This window comes from Barbatula barbatula, assembly GCF_947034865.1.
Source record: "Barbatula barbatula genome assembly, chromosome: 17".
NCBI lineage: Eukaryota > Metazoa > Chordata > Actinopteri > Cypriniformes > Nemacheilidae > Barbatula > Barbatula barbatula.
Window position 1 is genome coordinate 5,936,985 of NC_136780.1, and position 26,580 is coordinate 5,963,564.

The 26,580-nt window shown below is 39.1% G+C and overlaps 1 protein-coding gene across 3 annotated transcripts in view; it reads left to right on the forward strand.

Annotated features, from left to right (window-relative positions):
* The window catches only part of clstn1 (calsyntenin 1), a 32,279-nt gene extending 5,700 nt beyond the window's left edge, over positions 1-26,579 (forward strand). Inside the window, exons 2-19 of one of the 3 annotated variants that reach the window (XM_079478641.1) lie at positions 9,102-9,224; positions 11,713-11,742; positions 13,485-13,680; positions 14,671-14,879; positions 15,371-15,520; positions 15,896-16,081; positions 16,306-16,554; positions 17,144-17,265; positions 17,591-17,753; positions 17,990-18,028; positions 19,191-19,384; positions 19,564-19,712; positions 20,122-20,360; positions 20,927-21,097; positions 21,258-21,403; positions 22,088-22,223; positions 22,559-22,743; positions 23,306-26,568. In XM_079478641.1, coding sequence (XP_079334767.1) covers positions 9,102-9,224; positions 11,713-11,742; positions 13,485-13,680; positions 14,671-14,879; positions 15,371-15,520; positions 15,896-16,081; positions 16,306-16,554; positions 17,144-17,265; positions 17,591-17,753; positions 17,990-18,028; positions 19,191-19,384; positions 19,564-19,712; positions 20,122-20,360; positions 20,927-21,097; positions 21,258-21,403; positions 22,088-22,223; positions 22,559-22,743; positions 23,306-23,506 — 2,888 coding nt within the window. In that variant the 3' untranslated portion in view covers positions 23,507-26,568. Of the gene's footprint in view, positions 1-9,101; positions 9,225-11,712; positions 11,743-13,484; positions 13,681-14,670; positions 14,880-15,370; positions 15,521-15,895; positions 16,082-16,305; positions 16,555-17,143; positions 17,266-17,590; positions 17,754-17,989; positions 18,029-19,190; positions 19,385-19,563; positions 19,713-20,121; positions 20,361-20,926; positions 21,098-21,257; positions 21,404-22,087; positions 22,224-22,558; positions 22,744-23,305 lie in introns of all 3 variants that reach the window. The other 2 variants (XM_079478639.1, XM_079478640.1) reach the window with 2 other exon arrangements.
* Position 26,580: the final 1 nt, after the last annotated feature.

A 26,580-nucleotide genomic window follows, 5' to 3' on the forward strand; every position in this document is an offset into this window, starting at 1 on the left:
AACCTAGTACACACGCTGTGGATAGAGCCCATCCATTCTATACAGTATCTGTTTTTGGTCCTTTGTTAGCCGAATAAATACGTCCCTCTGCGATTCTGTGCCTCTTTACGGTGAGCTCCATGGGAACAGGTAACCAGAGAGGAGGTGTTACCTGTGCTTAGAGCTCTGTGCTGCACAGCATCTGGAGGTTTAAAAAGCAGCTCTGTATTCCGAGGCTCACTTTCACTCTCTGGGCCATTGTGTGCCTCATACTGTGATTGAGCACCATTCACACCGACCTGCCCCCACCCTCACGCAAAAGGCTTTCCCATGTTGATCTGTTGCATTTGCTCTGGAGGACCAAACAGACACGTTCTTGAGTTCACATTGAAGCCCTGCTTTGGTGTAGCTGAGGGTTCTCTGTGTTACTGGTAGGTATTTTCAGCAAATACGTATGTTCGGAGGGTCTCAAACCTCAATAAACAAAACATTCTCTGTGACAAATAAGGGCCGCTTTATCAGAAAGTGACATTTCTTAATTCCTTTGCAAACGTTTAAGTGTTGTTAAAAACTACTACATTTAAATTGCCTGTGTGTGCCGCTGTAAAAATATATATTCTTTTAGAGACATTGAGGTGGATAGACGGCCGTTCACCTTTCAGACAAAATAAAAGATTGTGAATTAATAAAAAGATTATGACCTGTATGGGTAAATCATTTATAACAATAATTTTAGTTTTCAGTTCGTTTCGTGTTGATCTTAATATTGTCATAATGCACTGTGTTGTATTTTTGAAAAATAGTTTTATTCTGAAGCATCAATAGCTCATTTTTATTGTAATGGTGGATTAGACTTGCAATTGTCCTGAGTGAGGTCCACTCAGTTAAGACGCAGCAACAAAGGCTTCATAATATGCCGGTTTCAAAGTCTCTAGGTGTAGATCAGTCATTAACTTTTACTCTCTCTGTTAGACATTAAAGAGGAGGAGCTGTAGGAGATGGTCTGCGAGAAATTACAGCTCGCTTACACTGGAGGTGAGAACAGAGGCGTCTGTTGTGTTAATTGACAAGGGCGGTGGTAGATCACACTCTGGGTGTGATCACAATGACAAAAAAAGGTTTCCGGGCCATACTGACCGCAAATAGCCACCCTAACTAAATGTAGGGATGTAAGAATATTCGTAAACAATAATAGTTTCTCAATATTATTGTGGTCACATGACTGTATGAAACGATAGGTCTTCCGGGCCTAACAATGAGAACGTTAGAAACAATAATAGATGTTACCTTTGGCAAGATCCATCTGGTGCAATTATTTTATTTTATAAAAGGCATTTTTAGGTCATTTGAACCATCTCATACTATAACTCATACCTCTAAGCAGGGCTGCACGTTAGCTTTTTTTGAACATAGCACTGGTGCTACAGAGGTTTTACTTGTACCACAAGTATTAAACGTCTGTTATATTAGAAAAAAGATACACAAAAAATATTTATGTGTAGTTGATCAAAACAAAAGCAGGTTACGGACAAAGGATATTAATGTTGCAGTTTGGTAAACTCATTTAGATTTTCCATGAAAAGTGTTCCATACTTTTACTATTCAATAATTATATATTTGTTCACATCATTTAGTAAATAATATACTCTTATATTATTTACAATGGTAAACTGCAGTGAAATTCCTCCTTTTGCAGATACAATGTTTTTATATATATATATAATTTACTGCTAGAATACTTCAATTTATAACAGTTAATATGATAAAACATTATTTTTAATCTGGATGTTCAAGTTTATTATAGACTTTGACGTGTCGTCACAAAGAGTGTTTGGTTGATGATATATTTGCTGTAACAGTGAAATGCTTATGAAATAAAATCTCAGATCAGCTCTGGAGATGGCGTTCATGTCCTAATACAGAAATGCAGACAAACGGACAAGCCTTACACGTGTGTGTAGTAACACGTTAAACTGTGCAGCTCATTCACATTCACGCAAAACAAGCAAGTTCGATATTTTTTAAGATTTTTGACTGTCCAAGGGCTTTATGGATATTGCAAGTTTGCACAGACTTACATTTATTTATTCATCTGATGTTATTTCTGCCTGTTTGTGGATTTGTTGCTCATGGCAACGCTACTCATGAAAGTCAGGCTGTCCTGTCTTTATGGCTCTTGAAGGATTCTGGCAGATGGATGGACTCACAGGGTTGACACAATAACCTTTGCTCTACCCTCATCAATCAAACATTATTATGCGGGGAACGCACACATTCATGCTATGCTGTTGTTTCAGAAGTCTGCTGGTTGAATTCAGATGTTTAAGAATATCACTTGGACCCGATCGCTGTGTTTTAAAAGGCTATTTACTAGACCCCGCCATCCCAACAATGTACAATAATGGGCAAAATTAGTCTGAACATAAGTGTTTGGCTTAATTGCTTCATGCTTGACTGGAATAGAAACCATTTCCATGGGTTAGTGAGCCAAGAGTAAATGAAATGCTTCCGCTAGACTTTAATGATGATTGTAGTTCGTCCTGTGGAGTAATTTATGACCAAATAATTACAGGAGCCCCACCACCCAAATGTAATATTCTTGGGTCTGTTTAACAAATTTAGTTCAATTAAAAGTTTATTTATAAAATATGACTTCATCATTTTGACCCTAATAATAATAAACAAATAATAATTTAGATCTTTATTATATATTATTTGTAATGTTTTACATGTCAATGTACCAAATTGTATATAACATTAAGGACATTTATGTTATATTTTACATAGTTATTTTATAATAAATAAAATATTCTAAACGTAGAATATCAAATCTGCTGTAACTTTGAAACAAATACAATCTAAAAATAATAATTCACTTTTATTTGTTGATGTAATGCTATGACATTTGATCATGTTTCAAAAGACATCTATGAAAAAGTCATAATTTTACAGTAATTTATTTGTATGCTTCGCTTTTCATGTACCAACTTATTCCGCTGTGACCCGAATGAAATGAGAATAACCCTGCACATGTGTTCTGTTCTCACATCACTCTGTGGCTTTGACCTATGACTCCCTTCAAAGCATATGTGCGACATCACAGCACTTTGTAAAGTTACACAAGTCCGCGACCTTGTAAGTAAATGAAACAAGAGCATCTCATTATGGGATTAGGTGTCAATGGGTTTAAATGTTGGCTAAAAGGATTGCATGCCAGGCATAGCACAACAGTCCGTGACCTGGACCCCCCCATCTGCGCTTGGCGCATGCCTCCTGCCTCCTGCCCCGTCCCAGACTCTACAATAATATTATTGACCAGTCAGATACACAGCGGCACAGTAGCTGCAGATAGCTCATCCTAGATTTTGATGACTCTATCTGAATGAATGAGCACTGGATAGGCATGCGAAATACCGTGACTATGTGATTCTTTGCTTGCCAGCTTCAATATGTGGGTTGGAATGATGAAATTAGCATTTAGCATTTGAATATAGAGCTTTTGGCATATTACCGGGTGCCCCCAATGACAGACAGCGATTGTCCCTGTAGATAAATGCAAACAAAAAACATCCAGGAAATGTTTAAGATTGGACAAAATTTCCCAACCCTGACTGCTAGTAAGTGGGATCTCCAAGCCAACCGTGTCTCCAAAATCGACTGCATCATTAGCCGCTAATTTCAGCCTGCATCCATTCAAAAGATTGAATTAGGCCTAAATGGCTTAATTTGCTGATGTTAGCCAAATCGCTGTAATCTGGAGCTTGGATGGCGGTTACGCTTGTCGAATTAAAACATTGTTTTCTGCAACTGTGTAAAGTAGACAAATTTCCTATAATGATCATGTTTATTGGCTTTTAAGTAAACATGTTAATGAGGTATATAAAGTGCACAAATGTCATTCCCAGGTTTCACGAATGAATAATTAAAAATGTTGTGACTATGTCCAGAACTGCCGTGAGACTGTGTTGTTAAATCATGCTTTTACTGCACTCTGTGTGCTCTTATGAATCAGATGCGTAACATTGATTTGCATGGTTTTCCGGTACACAACCCTAAACATCTTCAGACATCTGTTTTTCTGACACTCGGCACTTTAGTTTCTGAATGGCTGTTAACATGAAGAGATGATGTTTTGATGTGCTGTCATCACTCGCTGTCTGTTTATCAAACCGGTCTCCCTGCCTCTGTATGACCCCACTATATGACACTTACGTTGGTGTGTTGTCGCTGTGCAAGTAGTGCTGCTATTTGTAATGGATGTAAATATCCAGCTGGCCACATGGTGTACTAAACTGTCTCCATGTGCCAGAACTGCATAGTGCTAAAAAAATATATAAACCACATCAGAGCTCTTTTGGTAATGCGATTCATTTACTGCCAGCCTCATAACCGGGGCTTCCTCTTTGATACCCAGCCAGTCAGACGATAATGACCGAAACCAGAAATTTGTACCGCGTTTTTCAACCCTAAGCTGTTTTAATGGCTCATTAAGGGGTTTAAGAACATTTTAAGAAGTTTGATTGCTGTTTGATTGGATAATGTGTTTCTGGTGAGGGAAGTGATATGTGTACCATATGGTGTACAAGTGCTCGCCTGTGGTCGTATATGATGGGTGAATACATGGGAGTTCTGCCAGTGTTTAGCAGGTGTTTGGCTGGTGTGTTTAGTGGTTCTCTGCATCCGGGATCGCTGCCATGGATAAATGCGCTCTAAGAGTTCTCAAGGACCCCCTTATTGAGATGAACCACACAACATCACCAAATAATGACACATTCACTTAATTGTCCAAATCGTCCATGGAGCATCTTTTTACATTTTAGAATTCACACTCTCACCAAGCTTGTGTCTGGTTGTAAACCGATTCTCAGTTATGATGACGTTTTTGTGTGTTAATATATGCGATGACACACAGTGTTATCACCATGTTCGTGTTATAAGACTGGGCCAGCGCACACCAATTTAAACAGTTGTATGGGCATACAAAAGTTGGTTGTTGATGAAAGTTGGTTACTAGTCACAGACCGACCAGTACAAAATGCACATGATGGCGAGGAAATGCAAGGACGTCTTCGTGTGGATAACATTAGACGAGGTAATCCATGTTATAAGGCTTGTTTGATATCATTTGGCGCCACGCAGATCAACGGATGACATTGCAGTATTGAGAGCTATTTAAAAGCATTCGGCTCTTGATTTTCAAGCTTGAAGTTAAACAAGCCTGTTGTATACACGGTCCTTGCGAGGCTGGTTATTGTCGCCTTAAGGTAACGTAATGGCTCATGTGACCGGGGCTTAACGAATAAGCAAACGCAATGATACAGACGACCCAATCAGTAAGCGAATGTGGAAAACACGCCTGTGTATTCTAAAGTCTCCGTGAGTTTGTTAACTAAAACGGGGTCTGCAGCGTTTCCAATAATCTCTGTTTTCGGGGGTTGAAAACTCCGGAGTAGTGTAAACGCCAGGCTTAACCGTAGCAAGAGTTATACGTAAGGAAAACGCAGTAGTATAAACATGATATGATTTAAACAAATAATGACTGAAATTTTATTTTTGCGTTAACTATTCCTTTCATTTAAAAGTCGCCTTTTAAGTATTTATCATGTCTAAGTTTGTCTTTAACAGTAAGCCAAACAACATATGTTATGTACTGAACTTCTTTTGATTATGACTTATGAGTAGATTATGTCCCATCCTGCCTTTTGGCCATGTGCTTAACCGGAGAATATAAAGCAGATTATCGTCCGGTCTGACAGTCTGTCCTGAGATAACCGGCAGCAGCTTTAGGTCACGTGAGTCTACTTGCTAAGACGATTTATGAGCCAGATCACAAACTTTGCAAACAATAGCCGGTCCTCCTGGCTTTTTTCCAGTGTTCACCGTATGGAACACAATGTGTTTGGCTTGATAGACAGATATAATAGTCTTATATAAACCTTTTACAGATTTAACTTCCAAATGTATTGCATCTGAAAATTAACAGGGTACAGAAACATGAAAATGAAGCGATAGCTCTGCCATGCATGTTATTTTCCTTAAGGTGTGAAATTGGATATGATGTAATGTGAGCGGATGTGAATGTGATGGTATCATTATTGCTTTGGAGGTTATATCCTTCAATCAGCGTCGCATCAGGTGAACAGCCTGCAGGGTGAACTGTGAGACTGAGGTGGAGGGAAATCACAGAAACAATCATGCAGAACTGCTCAAGCATGTGCACAACGCAGGGATGTTTTCAGAATGCCATTTATTTAAGTGATGCACCAAAATTTCGGCTGAAAGACAAACATAGGCCGAAATAAAAAACGTGACGGGCTTTGTTTCTTTATTTTCGGAGATCACGCCATGGATTTGTGTTCTGCCTGTTGTTTAATTGTTCACCATATATACTGGTTCTGCTCATCATTTAAGAAAAGCTTTAAATGCTAAGTAAAGAGACTCTTTGAATTCTTAATATACCAGACAGAAAAAGTATATATTTTATTGTTTTTAGTGTTGGAGCAAAACGAAAGGGCTCATCTTAATACATTCCTATGATGGTTTTATTGTGTATACTAAGAACACTTTTCCTCATGTTCACAACACAATGTAAAGATAACTTCAAATAAACTTAACAAGAGTATTCGCCTGTCGTTCATTTTTGTTGTGAACAGATTGAAAATTATTCAGCGCTATCTCAAGCTATCAACAGATAAATGGCGTACTCTGACTCAAAAGCTGGTCGCAGCCTGAAGCTCTGTACTGTATGTTTTACTTTATAAATGGATATGAATTTCACAGTTTTTACATTTACTTTAGGGTCCAAAGTTCTGAGATCATAAGTGGAAATGCTTAGATTGAACGTAAGCGGTATTATTATTACGAATGTATTATTGCAAATATTGCCAAATGATTTTATATTTCTTACTGAATATGAAGTAATCAAAAATCCTGTTTTTTAATTGTTTTGATTTGAGCCATAATAACTAAAAACAATACAGCTAACTAACACAATATTAATGAATCCCACATTTACAATTTTGGTCCAACATTTATTTATCCGGCCCATACTTTTAGCTTTAATCATTTGAATAAACATGAATAAATGCTTATATATAATTCAAATGATATATAAATATAAACATGTAAATACTTTTTAATGTGTGCGAGTTTATATATACAAAATAAATATGCACAGTGACAAATATTATGTAAAGACCGACTTTTATTCTGGATACGATTAATCACAATTTTGGAGCCAAAAATTTAACTTAATTGTATATATATCTTGACCACAATGCTCTATTGACCAATCAGAAACCAGGACCAGGACTATCCATTTTTGTTAATGTTGAAGATGTTTAAGAATTAGGCACTAGCACAAGAAGTGTGTCATCAGTCACGTTTTAGAAGACACCCATGAACCATGAGGTGCTTTATGTATATTGAATGATTTAACACGCCCCAGGCTCTGATTCAGCTGTGATGGACTCTGCTGATGACAGCATCAGTCTGATGAGCTCATTTTGTTTCTCACTTCCTGCCGCTGCCTCGCTGTCAGTTCCACGCACAATGAGATCAGCGCTGCTGTATCGCCTTTCGCCGCCCGGCAACTGGTGGTGTGCTCACATTTTGGGTGTAGGCACCGGTTAGTCGGTGAACAGATCTGCCCTTCACATCAACCTCTGCGCTCAGACGCTGCTGCTGCAGTCATTCTGCAGTCTACAGCTAAACCACAGCGACTGCATCTGTCCTCTGTGCTTTCAGACACGGCACTGCTCAAAGCCTTCAGTCAACAGTAATGAGATGCTGAGATTCCACACGCTGGCTGCCTGAACAAACACAGACGGCAAATGCCACAACACGCTAGCGATGCGATGTGTCACATGCTGAAGGGCTCTTAGTATGAGAATTATTGTGTTTTTATAACCAGGCAACCGTATTTAGGAAAGGATGGTTTGTATATTAATTGACTTAAATATATGAAATCATTTTAGATAAGGCAGGGAATTAAAGGAACGGTTAACCCAAACATTTTAATTTTGTCTCCACCTGCTCGACCTCAAGTTGTTCCAAAACTGTATGAATTTGTTCGGATATTCTCAGAGAAAGATATTTGCAAGAATGCTTGCATCCAAAAAGTTCATGGCCCAAAGAGTTCATGGTCACCATTGACTACCACCGTAGGAACAATTACTTTATTAATTTCTTTGTTCTGATGAACACAGAAGAAGATATTTTTAAGAATGTTGGAAAGCAAACAGTTCTGGGACACTTTTGGGTACTATTGTAATTGTCAATGGTGTCCAAGAACTGTGTTCTCTGTGTTCATCAGAACAAAGAAATGAACACAGATTTGTAATGATGACCAATTTCTTTCAGGTGAACTGTTCGTTCAATTGCTGTGCAATTTATCTATTTCAATTTTGCCTTCCGACTATTATGAAAACAAAATATTCGAGGAAAAACAATTATTGTGCCACATTCCGTTTGGCAAGGATTGTCTTCTTTCATTTGATCAAATTGTTACATTTATTTGTTTTTATGCTAAGTCAAGTGTTAAATTGTGTTTAGTTTCTTATTGATTAATAATAATTGATCTAATAATTTGACTTTGTTTCCAAAGTCGTTGAGTAATAGCTTTAAATAATCATAATCTCCACATTTATTTTAGTCATAATCAAGCACCACAAATTCTGATTGGATGAGCTGTGTTCAAGCTTGTGACATCAACATTTTATATTGACTTTTAATAATGCAAGCATGGTTAAACTATACGTTGCACCCTTGTCTTGTATCTGATTTACTGAAGGCGTCCTGGAAGTTTTCATATTGTTACATCCCATTTTTGTTTTTTTTCTCTAAACATTGGGTAAAACAGTCCTGCTTGCTAATTGTTCCAGTGAAAACTAAAATAGTGCCAGCTAAACAAAATCTTTTACTTGTCATCTTTTCACATTTATATAATCATACTATCGTACTGCCGAGCCTGAGCTGCTAGTTTGTGATTTCCCCCCTCGTGCTGGCGTACAGTGTTGAAGTCTGTACTGACACATTGTGAATCCTCTCAGAAAAGCAAAATAATAGCCAGTTGCCGGCTGTCTTCATGCAGCACAAAATAACCACTTCTCCTGTTTCCACAGTAAATAAGCACAAGCCATGGATTGAGACAACGTATCATGGTATCGTGACAGAGAATGATGACAAGGTTCTCTTGGATCCTCCACTGATAGCCTTGGATAAAGACGCCCCGCTGCGCTATGCAGGTAAGACCCTCCATCTTATGGTCTCAGAGTCAACTGTCAGCCATTTTACTTCCTCATGCTTTCGAAACCTTAACATTTGGTGACTAGGGACATATGCACCTGACCGTTTCCAGCTATTGATTATCGATACATAGATCATGCTGTTGTTGTAGTCATGATGAAATTTCTCTGTGGTTTTGTACATTGCATTTTGTAAAAGGTGATTCGTTCTATAGAGCACACCCATTATTTGTCTTATATATTTTTTAAATCTGTTCTGTTTTTGTGAGTGGTCATGTCCTTAGATAGTGAGCTATAGATTCAGAGATCATTTATTTAAAACAGGCATGAAATTCTTATGGAAATTAGGTGAACCAGTCGCGAACATCAGAGCCGGTGGTCTGTTAGAATATGTAAATGAGGATTTTTTAAAGCGTTAATATGCTCTCATTTCATAAGTAAAGACGAAGACAGGCTGTCCAGAATTCAGTCACTTTTTTAAATTACTTTACTCGTTCAATTGGCAGCCTGCCTCCAGACCTTTGGAGCCGTTCTGATATCAAGATCAAGTTTGTTCTTAGTTGGGAGTGTGCAGCTTTAACATCCGCTCTGTCCTTTTATAATCACTAAGAGATTTAATATGACCTCATTTTCAAGCTCTCATGCATTGGTTCACGCTGCCTCTCCCAGTTTTAGTGTCGGTCCTAGGTGCTCTTCTCCACACCCTAAGTATATGGGACACCGCTGAGGATTGTGGGAACTAGCAGATGACGTTCTGGAAGAATAGTTGCGTCATGTGTGCTACTTTGGTTTACCATGAGTTAATTGTTTTGAACAAATCATTACCATTTTCCACCAATATGTTCATTTAATTGCATTTAAATTCAGGCATGCTTTGTATGCGAAGTGAGCGAAAAACCCATAAGATACAATAAGAAACATTTTAAACTTGAATTAGATTCCTGACCTGTTTTTGCTTTAGGTTTGGTTGTGAAATGTCCCATCAGGGCCACACATACACCATCATGATGAATGTTCTGCTGCCGTTTTATAAACCAACTCCAAGCATTGATTTCTGCTGCACACGCGGCTCACGCTATCGAAAGCTCTTCCATCGCTATCAGCAGAGGACTGCGCAGTGCCAGCTCGATGGCAGTTTCAATATTCCCTCTGACTCATCATGACTGAGTCCTTGTTAACTTTTTCGGATCTGTTAACCTTCGGGACAGTCAAATCCTAAGACGGTCATAAAGCAAAAGATAATCAAGTAAAGAATTAAGCCCCTCCACCCGGGGTCTTGTTTCGTACGGCTCGGGCACCTTTCGTTACATCTTAATCGATTTCCCCCATGCAGCATAGGAGTCTGAGGGAAGCAATCAATATTCATTGTGTTTTGCCTGACGGGAAATAAAGTACTGATGGAGTTGGCACTTGGAACCAATCTGGGGTTTGGGGGGTGGCGTGCGGGTACAGGCTGAAAGATTCAGTCAGATGGCTTGCAGAAAAGCAGATTCTAATGGAAAATCCATGTTTAAAGGTCCAATGTTTTTTTTTTTTCTGGATCTATTGACATACAGCAAATTTATATACGGTACATAACTATGTCGAGGTGTATAAAGACCTTACATAATGAAGCGTTATGTTTTATTACCTTAGAATGAGATATTTCTAGGTGCATACACCTTTGGTCCCCCTGCATGGAATTTGCCATGTTATTTCTACAGTAGCCCTAAACGGACCCTAAAGCTGCTCTTACGGAAAGAAGCGAAAACTGGACTTTAACTTAGCTGCTAGTGGTAAACCAAGCAGAACTGAATAACAATTTTCTTTTCTTTAAGTCTTTTTTTTTGTCAGGTGATGATAAATGAAAATACAGAAGGGCATTTTCGGTTTACACTTGTTGTTACATATGGCTGACAAATGTAATGTTTTTCCCCAACAGGGTCTAAGAAACAGCTTTCCTCCTACACTCTTCATACTTTCTTTTTGTGAATGTAAACTCAGTCTATGCTGTTTTGTGCTGTATATCATTATTTTACGGCTCAGAAATACCTCAGTATTAGTAGTACAGGATTAGTATGCTGCATATCGGTACAACAAAGAAATGCGCGAATATTTGGACCCCAAATTCTCATATTATGACTATGAACACTATGACTAAGTTTATTTCCATATAAAATGTCTGATACGTGCAATGAAAAACTGCATTATTGTTTTTTAATGCCGCACAGTACAATAAATGTCCACAGTTGTTTACATGCATCTTATATATTATATATAACATGCGTTCCTGTCACACCGCCTTTTTCACGACGCAGTGCAGGTAGTGTCTCGCATTTAAAGCGGATAAAACCAATCTGTACCGCTGCAGAAAAGTCATTTGAGGTATTCTGAGCTGCCGACTGCTTCTGTAACATCTGTCTTCATTCTTCTTTCTCTTCCTCTGTGTTTCTGTCAATCTCATTCTTTCTCTGACTGATCTGGGTTTATCTTTTCTCCCTTCTTGTAGAGAGTTTTGAGGTGACCTTCACCAAAGAAGGTGATGATGGGCTTTTTCTACTGCCTTGTAACCTTGTTTTATTAACCCACTAACGCAATTATAAGAAACCGGCACTTCACACAGAAGCTCTTGTCATGCTGTTCTCTTTCCGGTTCTTATTTTGTTGAGTTTGTTTTGTTTTCTCTCACCTTGGAATTCTTTGGAAATGAATATTTAGCAACTGGATGACAGTGAAACGTGTGATGCGGGGATAACGGAATCTAGAAATATCTGTGCATGAGACATCCATTGAAGTTTGCAGATCCTAACAGTGCTTCAGCTACTGTTTAAAACCCAAATCAATCCACGTGTTTTCTGAAATAGCAGATTTCTTTCTTCCTCCTGTTACCTTGGAGGTTAAAAGAAACTTGAACGTAAATTGAAACCTTTAATATCTTTAACTTTCTGCTGGATTTGTGAAGTAAAGCTGGTTGCTGAGATTGTTAAATGATGCAAACTCTCCCTGCTGTACGGTTTGTGATGTGGTCCGATTTTTGTTTGAGCCGTATGATGTACAGCATGGCCATTAGTGCTGTTTAATGTGGATGTCAAGCAATGGGATATTTCTAACCCCTGCTCTCATCCAGTCTTTAAGTTCCACTGCCTCTGTTCCTCTTGTTTTTGATCGATTCATTTTTCAGTTTGTTTTGAAGGGCTTGCGAGAGACAACATTGCACAGGAAGACTTCCTTCACTCTAAAATCTAGCTTTAAGGGGAATTTAATGCTCCGTGTCAGGGCTTTGCTTGTTTGTTTCTTTCCTTTCTTTTTTTGTTTTGGTTTTTAAAGGAAAAGTTCACCTCAAAGTCAAAATTGAGTTATTTTGGACTCACCCAGATGACATTCAACATGTTTTAAGACCTCTCGGCGTCTCCTCATAGACATCATGGTAATAGTTGTCGTCAAGGTCCATACGCTCACAGTGGCTCAACTGAACCTTTTGAAGCGACGTGAATACTATGTGCGAAAAAACAAACCAAAATACAGACTTTGATCAATATATTCTTAAACCGAATGGGCATGAACGCACACCATAGACTGTGTTTGTGTTTCGAAGACACACGGAGAAAACACGTTGAACGATATGCGGGTGAGTAAAAAAGTACTCCATTTTGATTTTGAGGTGAACTTTTCCTTTAAGTGGCATCGACTGAATTTCTAATAGGATGCTGGATCTCTGTCATAAATGCTTTTTCATCGCCCCATGATTAACTTTAACATTTTAACCTTGTTTTCTTTTTTTACGTTTTACGTTTAAGAACTATCAAGTGCTTTGTAACTTTTGAAATACGTTCTAGTATTTTAAGTGTACAGATTTAAATGACATATCACAGATATTGGCTATATGTTTCTCATTTTATTTGATTCCTGTCCTTGTGTATTAAGTATTCCTGTGAAATGCCTGTCTGCATTCTGGGTTTCTTACTGCATGACTGGATGCGATGTGATCAAATGGCTTGGACCAGGCACTTTATATTCCCTTATTTAACACTCGTCCCCTCACGTCCCTCCACTTCCCGTAAACTCACCCATCCCACCAGTGCTTCTGGCTTCCTCCACAGACACCACCACCTCCCACCCACCCTCAGTGTTTCAATCCCCTTGGCTGCCAAACCAACTTTGGCTGTTATTAGTTGAGTGTGGCGTGTTATTAGTTTTGTTGTGGGTTTTTGGTATTTCATGAGCAGCAGTTGCTTTAGCTCGAGGGTGGATGACTGATGGTGCCGTTTCTCACCATTTTCAGGGGAGATCTGTGGCTTTAGGATTCACGGGCAGAATGTTCCGTTCGAGGCGGTGGTGCTGGATAAGTCCACTGGAGAGGGAGTGATCCGGGCCAAGGACAAACTGGACTGTGAGCTGCAGAAGGAGCACACCTTCACCATTCAGGCGTATGACTGTGGAGAGGGACCAGATGGAGCCAACATGAAGAAGTCTCACAAGTATGTACTGTACATTAGTTCAGGTGCATCTCATGAGTCTGTTCAAATGAATAGAAATTATCCATGTCTTTGACAAATAAGATGAAATAAAATCTATATAAAATGTATCTATTTAAATATATATATATATATATATATAATAAAACAATTATATATATATATATAAAATATAATAATGACTTTATATAATATTTGTTATATCTTATTACACCACAAATAAAAAATATGTGCACATTTGTTTGAGTATATTTATAAAATGTATAATGTTTTAAAATATTGAATCGTATTTCACCATATATAATCACATATTTTATCACTATAAACAAAACAATTAGTTAAAAATTGCATAATGTGACAATGGACAATAATCTTCAACACATTCATTTTAACTTGACAGTCCTTTTAGTTAACCAATATATATATTTACATTTACATTAATGCATTGGGCAGACGCTTTTATCCAAAGTGACTTACATTGCATTGTACTCTACATTTGTTTCTAAGTATGTTCAATCCCCTGCGATCGAACCCACAACATTGCCGTGGTTAACTCCATGCCCTAACCACTTAGCCAAACCACTGACTAACAGGCTATGAGATGTAAAAACGTTTTTAAACATGAATTAATTCATTTAAACATGGTTTTCAATTCATGCACATTAAAATACGATTAAAAACGATAAGATTCTACTGAGAATCAGTAATGAGAAAAATTGTCTCGAAGCCATTAAATAATGAGAATTTAATGGAATTTAATTGAACACTTAATTGATTAAATATGCAAAAATCATAATGATACTACACAGGCTTCACATATATATATATATATATATAAAACAGAACATGTTTTAAAGTACACCACAAAGCCCTGAGGTTGTCAGTGTACCTTCACTTCATGTCCGGATCAATCCGCCAGCTGTTAATGTGCGAGAACTTGCGTCACGGGGTCTGCTTTTTTTAGTTTATTAAACACGCTTTCATATCCCCCAGGGCCACCGTTCACATCCAAGTCAATGATGTGAACGAGTACTCTCCAGTGTTTAAAGAGAAGTCTTACAAAGCCACAGTAATCGAGGGCAAAAAGTATGACAGCATCTTGAAGGTGGAGGCCGTGGATGCCGACTGCTCGTTCCAGTTCAGTCAGATCTGCAGCTATGAGATCGTCACCCCCGATGTGCCATTTTCTATCGACAAGGATGGTAAGTGAGGAGACGGGTTACAACACTGCCGCTGTCTTGATCTATTGTGTCCAGCTATCGAATTGAGAGAATAGGATGTTAACAGCATAGAATGTGAGCCTACACATGTTAAACAGAGGCCGTCCATGTGCGGACCAAGCTGTTCATGCCAAATCTACAGCTAGTAGATTTTACAGTGATATTGACTTCTACGACATTTCGATTTATGCTGCTTATGGCGTACCTATAAAAATGTATTTGTGCAAACAAGCGGTCGTTTTCGATCCCTCGACACATCTGATGTTTGATTTCGGCCCTATGTTACCTTGAGGTGTGGCTTAACCTGAATCGTGATCATTGATCGTTGCAGCTGTGATTATTTTATAAATACACTGTTTACTTTCATTTTGTTATGATGGCTTAGCCAGCTGGATGTTTGTTTTAGTGTTTCTTTTGTTGTATTAAAGAATGGAACGTGAGATCATTGCTTGTCATTTCTCAATGTAACGCAGGCAACATCAAGAACACAGAGAAGCTGAACTACAGCAAAGAGCGCATGTACAAACTGACCGTGACCGCGTATGACTGCGGTAAAAACCGTGCTTCCGAGGACGTCCTTGTCAAAGTCAACATCAAGCCCACTTGCAAACCAAGTTGGCAAGGTATGAAAGACGTTTAAGGACAGCACACCTGTGTTATTTTGTTAGATCAAAAGCTGGATAGCTCAGCTGTGCAGGGTTATGTTGTGTAATGTCATTTTGTAGCAGATGCAAGCATCATGTAAACTGTTTATACTTAAATGAGTGGACAAAAAACCCACCTTTATCGCTCATGATGCTTGTAACCGATTTGTTCTACCTAGAAATTTGTCGAATTGATGTTGTAGAATAAAAATGGGTTGTGCCTATTTATTTGATTCTGCATTGTGTAGTTATATTCTTTTGATTTATATACTTATATCTTAGTATACAATCTTATTGCAAAGTGTGTCCGGGTACATTGAGTCAAACACACGTTTCTGTTTCTCATGTTGATAGGATTTAATAAAAGGATTGAATATGAGCCTGGCACAGGAAGTCTTGCCCTGTTTCCCAGCATGCACCTGGAGACATGTGAGGAGCCAATAACCTCCATTCAGGCCACCATTATGCTGGAGACGAATCACATCGGCAAGGGCTGCGACAGAGACACATACTCAGAAAAATCCCTGCACAAGCTGTGTGGTAAATCACAACAAACATATACAAATAAAAGACTTAACCATTAACATCAAGATCATCAAAATGTGATTATTTTGTTTTTATCATTGCAACCCAAATGTGATAAACTGAATTTTAAATACATTTTTATAGTCATTTACATAATTGTATCTCATAGGCCTATAAAAACACATTTGAACAAATAATGTTTGATACTTAACGCAACTGCTATTTCTGTGCCCATAAAGGTGCCAGCGCTGGCACTGTGGAGCTGCTGCCCGCTCCCAGCAACTCTGCCAACTGGACCATTGGCTTGCCCACTGACAATGGGCATGACAGCGACCAAGTGTTTGAGTTCAACGGCACCCAGGCCACAAAGGTCCCAGAGGGTATGGTGAGCACCAGCCTGAAGGAGCCCTTCACCATCTCTGTGTGGATGAGACATGGACCTGGAGGCAGGGAGAAAGAAACCATTCTCTGCAATTCTGACAAAACCGGTAATGACATTCTGATAAAACGACAGAATCACAGTAGTGAGATAGATCATGGTATAGATTTTGTCCCTTCATGGGGATAGTTTTGCCAAAGGTGATCATCATTTGTCCAAATCTACTTTTTTAATTTAATGAAAGTGCATGGGGACTTCAGAAAACTGCTTTGAAAGAAGAGCATGTTGAGCATACTGCAGGATAACAATTCACTTTTTTTTGTGTATGTGAGAGATTTTCATTGTTGAGTTAAACGTATAATAAGCTGAATAGTGTGAACATCACTGAATAAGCACCTCATAATAATATTGAAGTTCATGTATGATTCCTTGTCATTTTTCGAATCAAGGCGTTCCCTCCATGATTTCATCGTCCTGTCATTTTAGCAAAATTCCCAGCCTTCGAAAAAGCTCATGACCAAGCGCTTACTTAAAGGGGATTACATCACAGTTCTGACCCTGTTTATGGAAACTTGCTTCATTGTTTTCTGTGCGAGCAGGGCAATCCATGCAGACTGGGACACGTGTACAGTGCAGCACATTTTAAATCGTCCAAAAAGATTAGAAAAACTGAGATTCATTTCTGTTTGTCTGTACAGAGATGAACAGGCACCACTATTCTCTGTATGTACACAACTGTCGTCTGGTGGTGCTGTTGCGTCAGGAACCCACTGAATCTGAGAACTACAAACCTGCAGAATTCCACTGGAAACTTGACCAAGTAAGAGGCACTCAGTTTTGAAAGACACCTCTGTTTGTTGAATTTACAACATTAAATGTATGTACGAAAGCAATGAATAGGTCACATGTGTTGGACCAGGGTGGTGAACATATTTAGGTATGTAAAATACATGTAAACATAGTACCTGCCCCCCAAATGTAAATTCCATAGTACCTTGCCATAGTAATCAAACATGTGTTCCCTCAGATAAATGCTTCTTTATTCTATACCCTTTTCATTTTTCTAAACATGAAATGAACTGTTCTCCTAAAAATACATGACAAGTTTAGATCTAATGCAGTCTGATCCATGCCTCTCGTCTTAGGTGTGTGATAAAGAATGGCATCACTACGTGTTGAACATCGAGTTCCCAGCAGTGACTTTGTTTGTGGATGGTGCCACCTTTGAGCCATTCCTGGTCACGGAGGATTACCCTCTGCATGCCTCCAAGATCGAAACCCAGCTCACCATCGGCGCCTGCTGGCAAGGTACACAATGATGCAAGCTCAGTTTTTTATCTGAAACCCTGTCTGCGCAAGCTCTACTAGAATTGAATCAGGACGTAGTCGCTGTCATAGTCGCAGTTTATATTACTATGATCATTATGCGCTAGATTTGGATTTCTCTTGTGTGTTCTTGTGGGTTTCTAATGTATAACATGCATCAAATTACTTAACCATATTGAGCCGTGCTGTTCTCCTGCTCTTCTGTCTTACCTCCACAGACCTCTCAGGACATGACAATGATACAGAGCCCTTGACAGGTTGCCCACATCTTTCCCATTACTCCGAAATATCAATAAGCACGCCTATATACGGTCTGCACACGTGCGGTTCTTATGCAGCCGAAAGCCCTATGGTTGCATTACAGCCGTACGTGCACGCAGCTTAACATGTGTAGCATGACGCAATCCAGACGAGAGATGCCACATCCGCCTGCTACATTCCTTATTCATTTCTGTTGTATTAACTCATCAAACCAGCATTATGTATTTTGAGTTTGCCTGCTGATGTGCGGAGGGAATTGAACGTTACACAAAAACAATTTGTTTGCAGGATTATTTATGCCACCAGTATCGGTGCAGTTGTGTCTGCGGTTTGAGCTTCTCGTATCTCACCGAGTGTCCTCGCTTCCCGCGGGAGACGCTTTAGAGAATCGCTCTGTGTTATATTACAGCATGAGGTCATTTTGAACCTGTTCCGCATCATTCTGTGTCCTTCAGATGCGGTCATGGCGTGTACAGTAGGACATCAGCTAGAATATCATTGGCTTTCATTTGTTCTAAAGGGAAAGTAGTTAAAAAGGAAAACAAAGTATTAATAATCGTTTTAAAAATATAAAAAAACACTATCACTTGTTATGCCGAATCGATTTAGTTATTTATACATGTACATTTTTCATAAATTTAAAGGGACATTTCACGCAGAGATGACAATTCTGTCATCATGTACTCACCCCTTGTCATTTCAAACCTGTATGACTTTCTTTCGCCGAACACAAAAGAACATATTTTGTAGAAAGTTGGTAACATTCACTTCAAGTGAACGGGTGCCAGCTAACAACATTCTTCAAAATATCTTCTTTTGCGTTCTGTGAAAGAATGAAAGTCATACATCTTTAAAATGACATGAGGGTCAGTAAATGATGCCAGAATTTTCATTTTATGGGTGAACTATCACTTGAATTCATTTCTTTGTGCTTTATTTGTGTTCATCCCCATTCGTTTGCCAAATCTACTTTCAACCAAAAGCTGCATGTGGCCAGATGCCTGAATCATATCATCCATCATCCATAGTGACCGCAGAGGCCCAAACGCTTCGGGCCGGTCCAGCACAACAGAATTAACATGCATGAACATCAGTCACACACAGAGACAGAGCATGCTTGAGCTAAATGCACAACAGAGAGCGTATGTTTGGCGTAAGTCTCACATTATTCTGTCCCTCTTTGGGTTTGTTCAGGTGGCAGCGCCCTCATGACTCAGTTCTTCCGTGGCAACCTGGCCGGACTCATGATCCGTTCTGGAAAACTGGAGAACAAGAAGGTCATTGACTGCCTCTACACCTGTAAGGAAGGTCTGGATGTGCAGCTTCCAGAAGAAGTGGCCTCAGCCGTGAAGGTGGGAGAACCTGAAATGATGATGGTTGCAAAACACTCATTCTCTCTCTCACTCTGTGCTTTGAGTTTAAAAAAAAAACTTGATTTACAATTGACACGCGCTCCAGGTAATGAGTCTATTGCAGAGTTGCGGTGACTCACGGTGTCCTGCTGGTTGTGTTTTTTCCTGTCTGTCTGCAGGTGGAGTTTAACCCCAATCAGTCTTCTCTGAGCCTGGAGGGAGATGACATTGAGAGCTTTGAGAAGGTCATGCAGCACATCTCTTACCTAAACTCCCGGCAGTTCCCCACGCCAGGCATCCGCCATCTGCGCGTCTCCACCACAGTCAAGTTAGTTTGAGAATAATAGAGAATTGATTCTGCAGCCATTCAGTGTCGATTAACAGAATGACTGACAGCAACTCATAGCTCAGTCTTATATTAGATACGGTGTTATAAATACAAATGAAAACAACACAAAACTTTATTTCATCTCTAGGTTTCTATTTCTGTAGCATCATGCTGGATATCTCTGCCAAAATCTCATTGGTCCAAAATCCCACTTAACACAATCGTATATTAAACATCGAACACAGTTCTAGTTGACTTTCTCATGCTTCTGCATTTTTGCTTTTTTGCTTTCTGTCAAACAGGCAAATTACATGGATGGTTAGTAACGGTGTTAGTTTAGTATAATCGAATCATCTTAAATGTCATAATTCCAAAGAGCCGATGATTTACACCATTTATGTTTCTCCAGGTGCTTCAATGAGGAGACGTGTATCTCCGTGCCCGACGCTGAAGGTTACGTGATGGTTCTCCAGCCAGAGGAGCCAAAGATCAGCCTCAGTGGAATCGACCATTTTGCCCGCGGAGCGGCTGAGTTTGAGAGCACAGAGGGTGTCGTTCTGTTCCCCGAGCTGAGAATAGTCAGCACCATCACCCGCGAGGTTGAGGTGGAAGCTGAGACAGAGACTGAGGGAGAGGATGATCCTACGGGTAAACAGAACAACAATATTAGAGAAAACAAATAACAATAAATAATAGAAAAAGAAATACAAACAGAGAAAGAACGAGTGTATGGTTTTTAGTAGCTGGGCAATTTCAGAGTCATGTATGTGACATTTTCTATCAAAACTTGAAATATAAATTCTAAGAGAATGTATTTATTACCTATATATTGAATCATCTGTTTATGTTTTACAAAAACCCCAGTCCAGACATAATCAGACAATTGTAGTATATGCAAAGCATTTCTATTTTAAAAGAGAGAAATACTAATAGGTTATGCATATGACAAAAAAAGGACGCATATAGAACATATAATAGTTTTAATTAAATTTTCTGGTGCCAATTTATAAGGAATAAAGACAGTTGAGGTGACATTTCACTTACCATGCTATGGAAAACTATGCTTTAAAAACAAGAGATGGGTATTTAATGCGTTTCAGATTGGCTCTGTAGCCAAGAAGCACTGTAAGTTTAGTGCATTGTAAACATTGTAAGTTAACTTTTTCTCTTCAGATCAGTTTAAACATGAAATTCTATGACTTGTTTTTTGCCAGTGCAAGAGACTGTGGTATCTGAGGAAATCCTGCATAACCTGGATACCTGTGAAGTGACTGTGGTTGGAGATGATCTGAACGGAGATCATGAGGGCTTGGAGGTGGATCTGGCCCAGATCCAGCAGAGAGGTCTGGAGATGAGCTCTTCCAACGTGGGCATGATCATCACAGGTACAATATAAACAAAACCATCTGCTGTTGGATAAATATGCTTATACAATTACATGTTGTTTAATGATATTGTTGACAAGAGTTTAGATTCAGCAAATAATATAAGCATCGGAGTATTGTAAATAGAAGCCTAACAAAAGATGCCTGTGTCTGTCCGCAGGTGTTAACACCATGGCAAACTATGAACAGGTGCTGCACCTGATTCGCTACAGGAACTGGCACACTGAGGCTCTGTTTGACAGGAAGTTCAAACTGGTCTGCTCGGAGCTCAACGGCCGTTACATCAGCAATGAGTTTAAAGTGGAGGTATGTTCGACTACATGCTCCTGGACTGTATGATGGGATGGAAGTGCGTCAGCTAGTATAGGATATGCTATGATGTTTATTCACCAGTATATCCACACAGCATGATCTCAGAAAATTTGATGATGTTTTAATGTGCTTTATATTCAGTGTGGTCCAGGTTAGCACACAATTGGATTCAATCCCGGCTCATCCAAATCAGATTTGTTTTAGAATCCAGTCTTTTTTGGCTAAACCAATTGCTCACCCAAAAATGAAAATTTATTTTCTCACCTTCAAGATGTTCCAAACCCGTAGAAATGTCATTGTTCTGTTGAGCACAGATGGAGGTATTTTGAAGAATGTGGGACACCAAACAGTTCTGGGGCACCAATGACCACCACAGTAGTTTATTTTCCCTACTATTTTAGTCAATAGTGCCCCAGAACTTTTGTTTACAAACATTTTTCCAAATGTCTTTGTGGTTAGAAAAGCCACAAACTGTGTACATGTTTGGACTAATTTGAGAGTAAGTAAATGATGATTTTTGAGTGAACTGAATCTGAAGTCGTACAGTATATAATGCAAAGCAGCTGTTGCCAGATTTTTCATCATTTGTTTATTTTCCAGCTAGTTTATATATAGTACATACTGTATATGCAATATGTTCTATAGTCTAAATATGATTGTCTTTTTTTATATAATCAGGTCAACGTGATCCACACAGCAAACCCTATGGATCATGCTAACAACGCTATGGTACAACCTCAGTTCATCAACCAGGTCCAGCATGCTTCAATGGACCTGTCAGGACATAACCTGGTCAACACCCATCAGGCCTCAGGTATTTGTTTTTTATTCCACCGCTTCCTTTTCCTCTCCTCCTCTGACCCATCTGTTCCCCTTCTCTTTGAGATAAAGACGTTTTAATGGCCGCTTTGGTCCCGACAGTATCGCACAAATCCCTCATTAAACCTAATACAGTTTTTTTAATCAAATGTAATCTGTGTAATGTCAATGTGCACCACAATGGAACCCAGTTTCTTTCCATGAGTGTTCCATCAATTGAGCGCTGCCGTTTTAGGGATTACGTACGCGTGCCGGCATCTGGGCTGCTTTTTTGAAACATTGTTTTTATCTCCAAATGCATGTGTGTGAATGTCTCTCCTCTCTTCGCAGTTGTCCCCAGCGCCGCCACCGTGGTTATCGTGGTGTGCGTGAGCTTCCTGGTGTTCATGATAATTCTGGGTGTGTTCCGCATCCGCGCTGCACATCAGCACACCATGGGGGACCAGGAGAACGGAAAAGAAAATGAGATGGACTGGGACGACTCGGCACTCACCATCACCGTCAACCCCATGGAGGTGTGTCACTCGATCAGATGCACTTGTAGTTAAAAATAAAACTGTTGTTAACTGAATGTCAAATGCATAAATATGTTTTAAAGGTCCAGTGTTGAAATTTACCGGGATCTAGTGGTGAGGTTACAAATTGCAACCAACAGCACACTCCACCACTCACCGCTCCCTTTCGAAGCACTACGGTGGCTGACATAGGCCATGATGTCGTCACGTTTTCGCTTCTTTGGGATAATGCATTTATAAAACACACTCTGAGCAGTTTGTCTGTTTATTACTTATGTCCGTTTAGTTCTGCTGTACATGCCGAATTCCGTGCAAGGGGACCCCGCGGTGTATGTAAATAGAAATAGCTCATTCTAATGTAATAAAAACATAGCGCTTCATTTTGTAAGGTCTTTATACACATCTGAAGACATGGTTATGTGCTGTATATTATATTGCATTTCTGTCAACAGATCCTCCAAAAAATGACACTCTGGAACTTCAATAACAATAGCATCCTGTATTAACCTCATGCATCAAACAGTCTAAAAATGTTGAAATGTATTGTTCTTTCATCTCCTAGACTTATGAGGATCAGCACAGCAGTGAGGAAGATGCAGATGAGGATGAGGATGAGGACGAGAGCGAGGATGGTGAGGAAGAAGATGACATCACCAGTGCAGAGTCAGGCAGTAGTGAGGATGAGGCTGGAGAGCCTGAAGACCAGCAGAGCTCCAACAGACAGCAGCAGCTGGAATGGGACGACTCCACCCTCACCTACTGAAAAACACACAACACCCCGAAACACATACAACACCCCGAAACACACGTGAATATACACACAAACACTCGCACAGTCACACCCCTCTGTCAATAGGAACGCCCGTGTTCCCCTTTCAGCCCCTACCTACAGAGCCATGCGTACCACAACGAAACGTGGTACTAAATGAAATACTTATACAATGTATGTACAATATAGATGCGAATATATCTGATCTGGTGTCTGTCGTGACAGGTGTTGCAGCTTTTTTTCACCGGCCGAGGCTTCCCTACTGACATCTTATCGTGGTGGTATTCTGTGTAGCATAGTTCTCACAAGATATCTCAAGTTTGTATTTATTTAACCTTCTGTCCTATCCATGGGAAACCATAGATTTGCATTTCTTCAGAGCCGTGTAAGGACAAACATCCCCGCACTTTTATTTTGACGTTCTGCTATACGGAATCGAGAATGATTTGATGTATTCTCCTTGCACATGATTTGAATCATTTGCCCAATCTAGAGTAAATTGCATTCTTCGGTCACTTTCGTTCTCCTCTCTTTATATTGCATGGCAAGATTTGCTGTCATCGGTTTGAAAGAATACAATTGCTTTTTGATATTTTGTAAATACGACCTTGTAATTAGTCAATGTGTTTGTGAAAGCCTATCCAGCGGTTTCCGGTATATAAAACCACACTGTACCTGCTGTAGAATATATATGTCCGAGATGCTTTTCGCATGTTTCGAAACATTCAGTGAAACTCTTCCGTCTTGCTCGTATGGGACGTTCGCTTCACAGAGAGAGAAACCCATGACAGAGGCTGAGGTTTCTGTGACAGATTTTATTCGTCTTTCCTCATTTTGGTTTTTATTTAGTAGCGTGGGGTGGGCGTGGAATTGGTTCAGTGCTTTGGCTATACGTACGCTAATTTTAGCTGAGCTTGCAATGGCACAAATGCTACCACCGCAACTTTTCTGTTTTTAATGGAGTGATGACCCGCTGGGCACAGACGTTTATGTTTGGGGACTAATAATCACATTCAGAGGATAAATATACCATTGTCCATTGCGTGGTACTGTATGTTGTACATTTTAGGCACACTGCGATTATTTAAGCCATTCTGAAGTGATAGTGCTTGTATTTTCTGTAACACGTAAAGACCAATTGGAATCACAGAATGCACTCATACTTTTCGACTGAATTGACATGGGATGTGCTAGTGATTATCAAAAGCATTGTTAGATGTGTGTTGTATTTAACCTCTGTTGATAAACATTTAAGCTTGGGATGGTCAGATATATGAACTGAAATGGGGGGATTTTTATTTGGGATTTTATTTTTCTATTTTTTGATTTGTAAATTTAGGATTAACCTTGTTGTTTAGTAAGTTGTTATTTCAAAGCCCCTAAAAGTGCTTTTAGCATTTTGAAGGGCGAATCCTTATTCTACCGCAGCGCATTGAAGAATTGCATTTCAGCATTACTATTAAAAAAATAGACAGATTTTATTGTACATGGAACTGTACTGTAGAGTAATGTAAGATATTTGTTTATTTTTAGTAAACTTCTGATTATGGTATGTTCTCCAGATTTGCATTTCTCGAAGTAGTTGTTTCATTCTCTTGCTGCGATTTAGATATTTTTGGATGCACCCCCCCAGAAAATGGCCATCCACACAACTCCCCCCGCCCCGAAATAGCCAGTTTTATAGTAAAACCAGAGAGACACTTTTGAATATGTGTAGTTCCCAGTGTGCTTACAAGTAATGTTAAAAATTTAGAAGAAGCGAACCTTTAGGGTTTTTTATTCAGACTGTTTTTTGTTTACATGCATGAAGTTTCTCCTAAACTGAAAGGCTTTGTTGTGATTGGTAGGAATATAATTTTATGCTGTCAGAAAAGGTACAATGTGGGGAGTCTTCGATAAGGTCTGTTTTTGTGACCGATGAAATGGCAGTTGGAGATTTATTCAGTAATGTCGGACATTTCTTTTTTATCCTACATGAATTCATTTTTCTTACACGTTTAGGTTAACAGGTTCCCCTTCATAAATTCAGATGAAGTTAGGAGTGCCTTTTGCCTATCACGGCACATGAATAACAGAACTAACATTCATCCATGCCATTTTAGTTGTTGCAATTCTCTCATTTTATAATTATTTAATATTCGATTTCTTAAATGTACAGGGAGGCGATTTGTTTTTAAATCTTATTTCACGATATGGGGTCAACAGCTAGTTTTATCAAAAGTGGACGTTTTAATTGTCCAACATAGATGTCTTGTGTTCATGTCGATGTGTAGCTTGAATAGGTCCATACTGTATCATCGATGAATATTGTACTAAATCATGTTTGATAAAATTCACTTCTAAAAAGATGTACTTTATTGAAATTGTTAGGCAGCATACTTGGGTACGAGTTGAGCAGTTTGTGTATAGTGAAAGGTGACGTGTAAATCCTGATAAAGATGACGAGGGCAGCATGAGATTCTTAAAACATTTCTCACAAATATACTAGTCGCACACAATGTTCGTTTTCATACTGTATTCAATCATTTTGTTTAAAAACTATATGATCAATGCAGATCATTCCATGAGACCAAAATTTGGTATAATCAATGTTTGTACTGAAAATCGCACAATTCTTTGTCTACCCCCTTTTCCCCTCCTAATACAAATGTGATTTTGTCATGACCTTGACAGTTTTAAGATGCGGACGCAGAAATGTTCCCAAATAAAATGATATGCTCAGTCTAAACCGTTGTGGTGGGGGTTTAAAGGGGCATTGTCTTTGCATGTGTATCAGATATAAATATTTTCTGTAAACAACACATGGAACTGTGGGTTTGGAGAGCTGAAGATGGGTCAGGACCGATTATACTACTGAAGCAAAGATGTGCTGTCACATATTTGCAGCTTTCAATGGTCATTGGTCACATTTTGAATTCTTTCTTTGCTCTAGAAATGAGAATGACGTAGAATTGTTGGATGCTGCCCTCAAGCTCATTCACTTTTCTGATATTCTGAAGAAATTTATAGTGAAGTCGATGCTTGTTAATGAACAAAATAAAGGATATTGAGATGGGAAAATGTTTTGG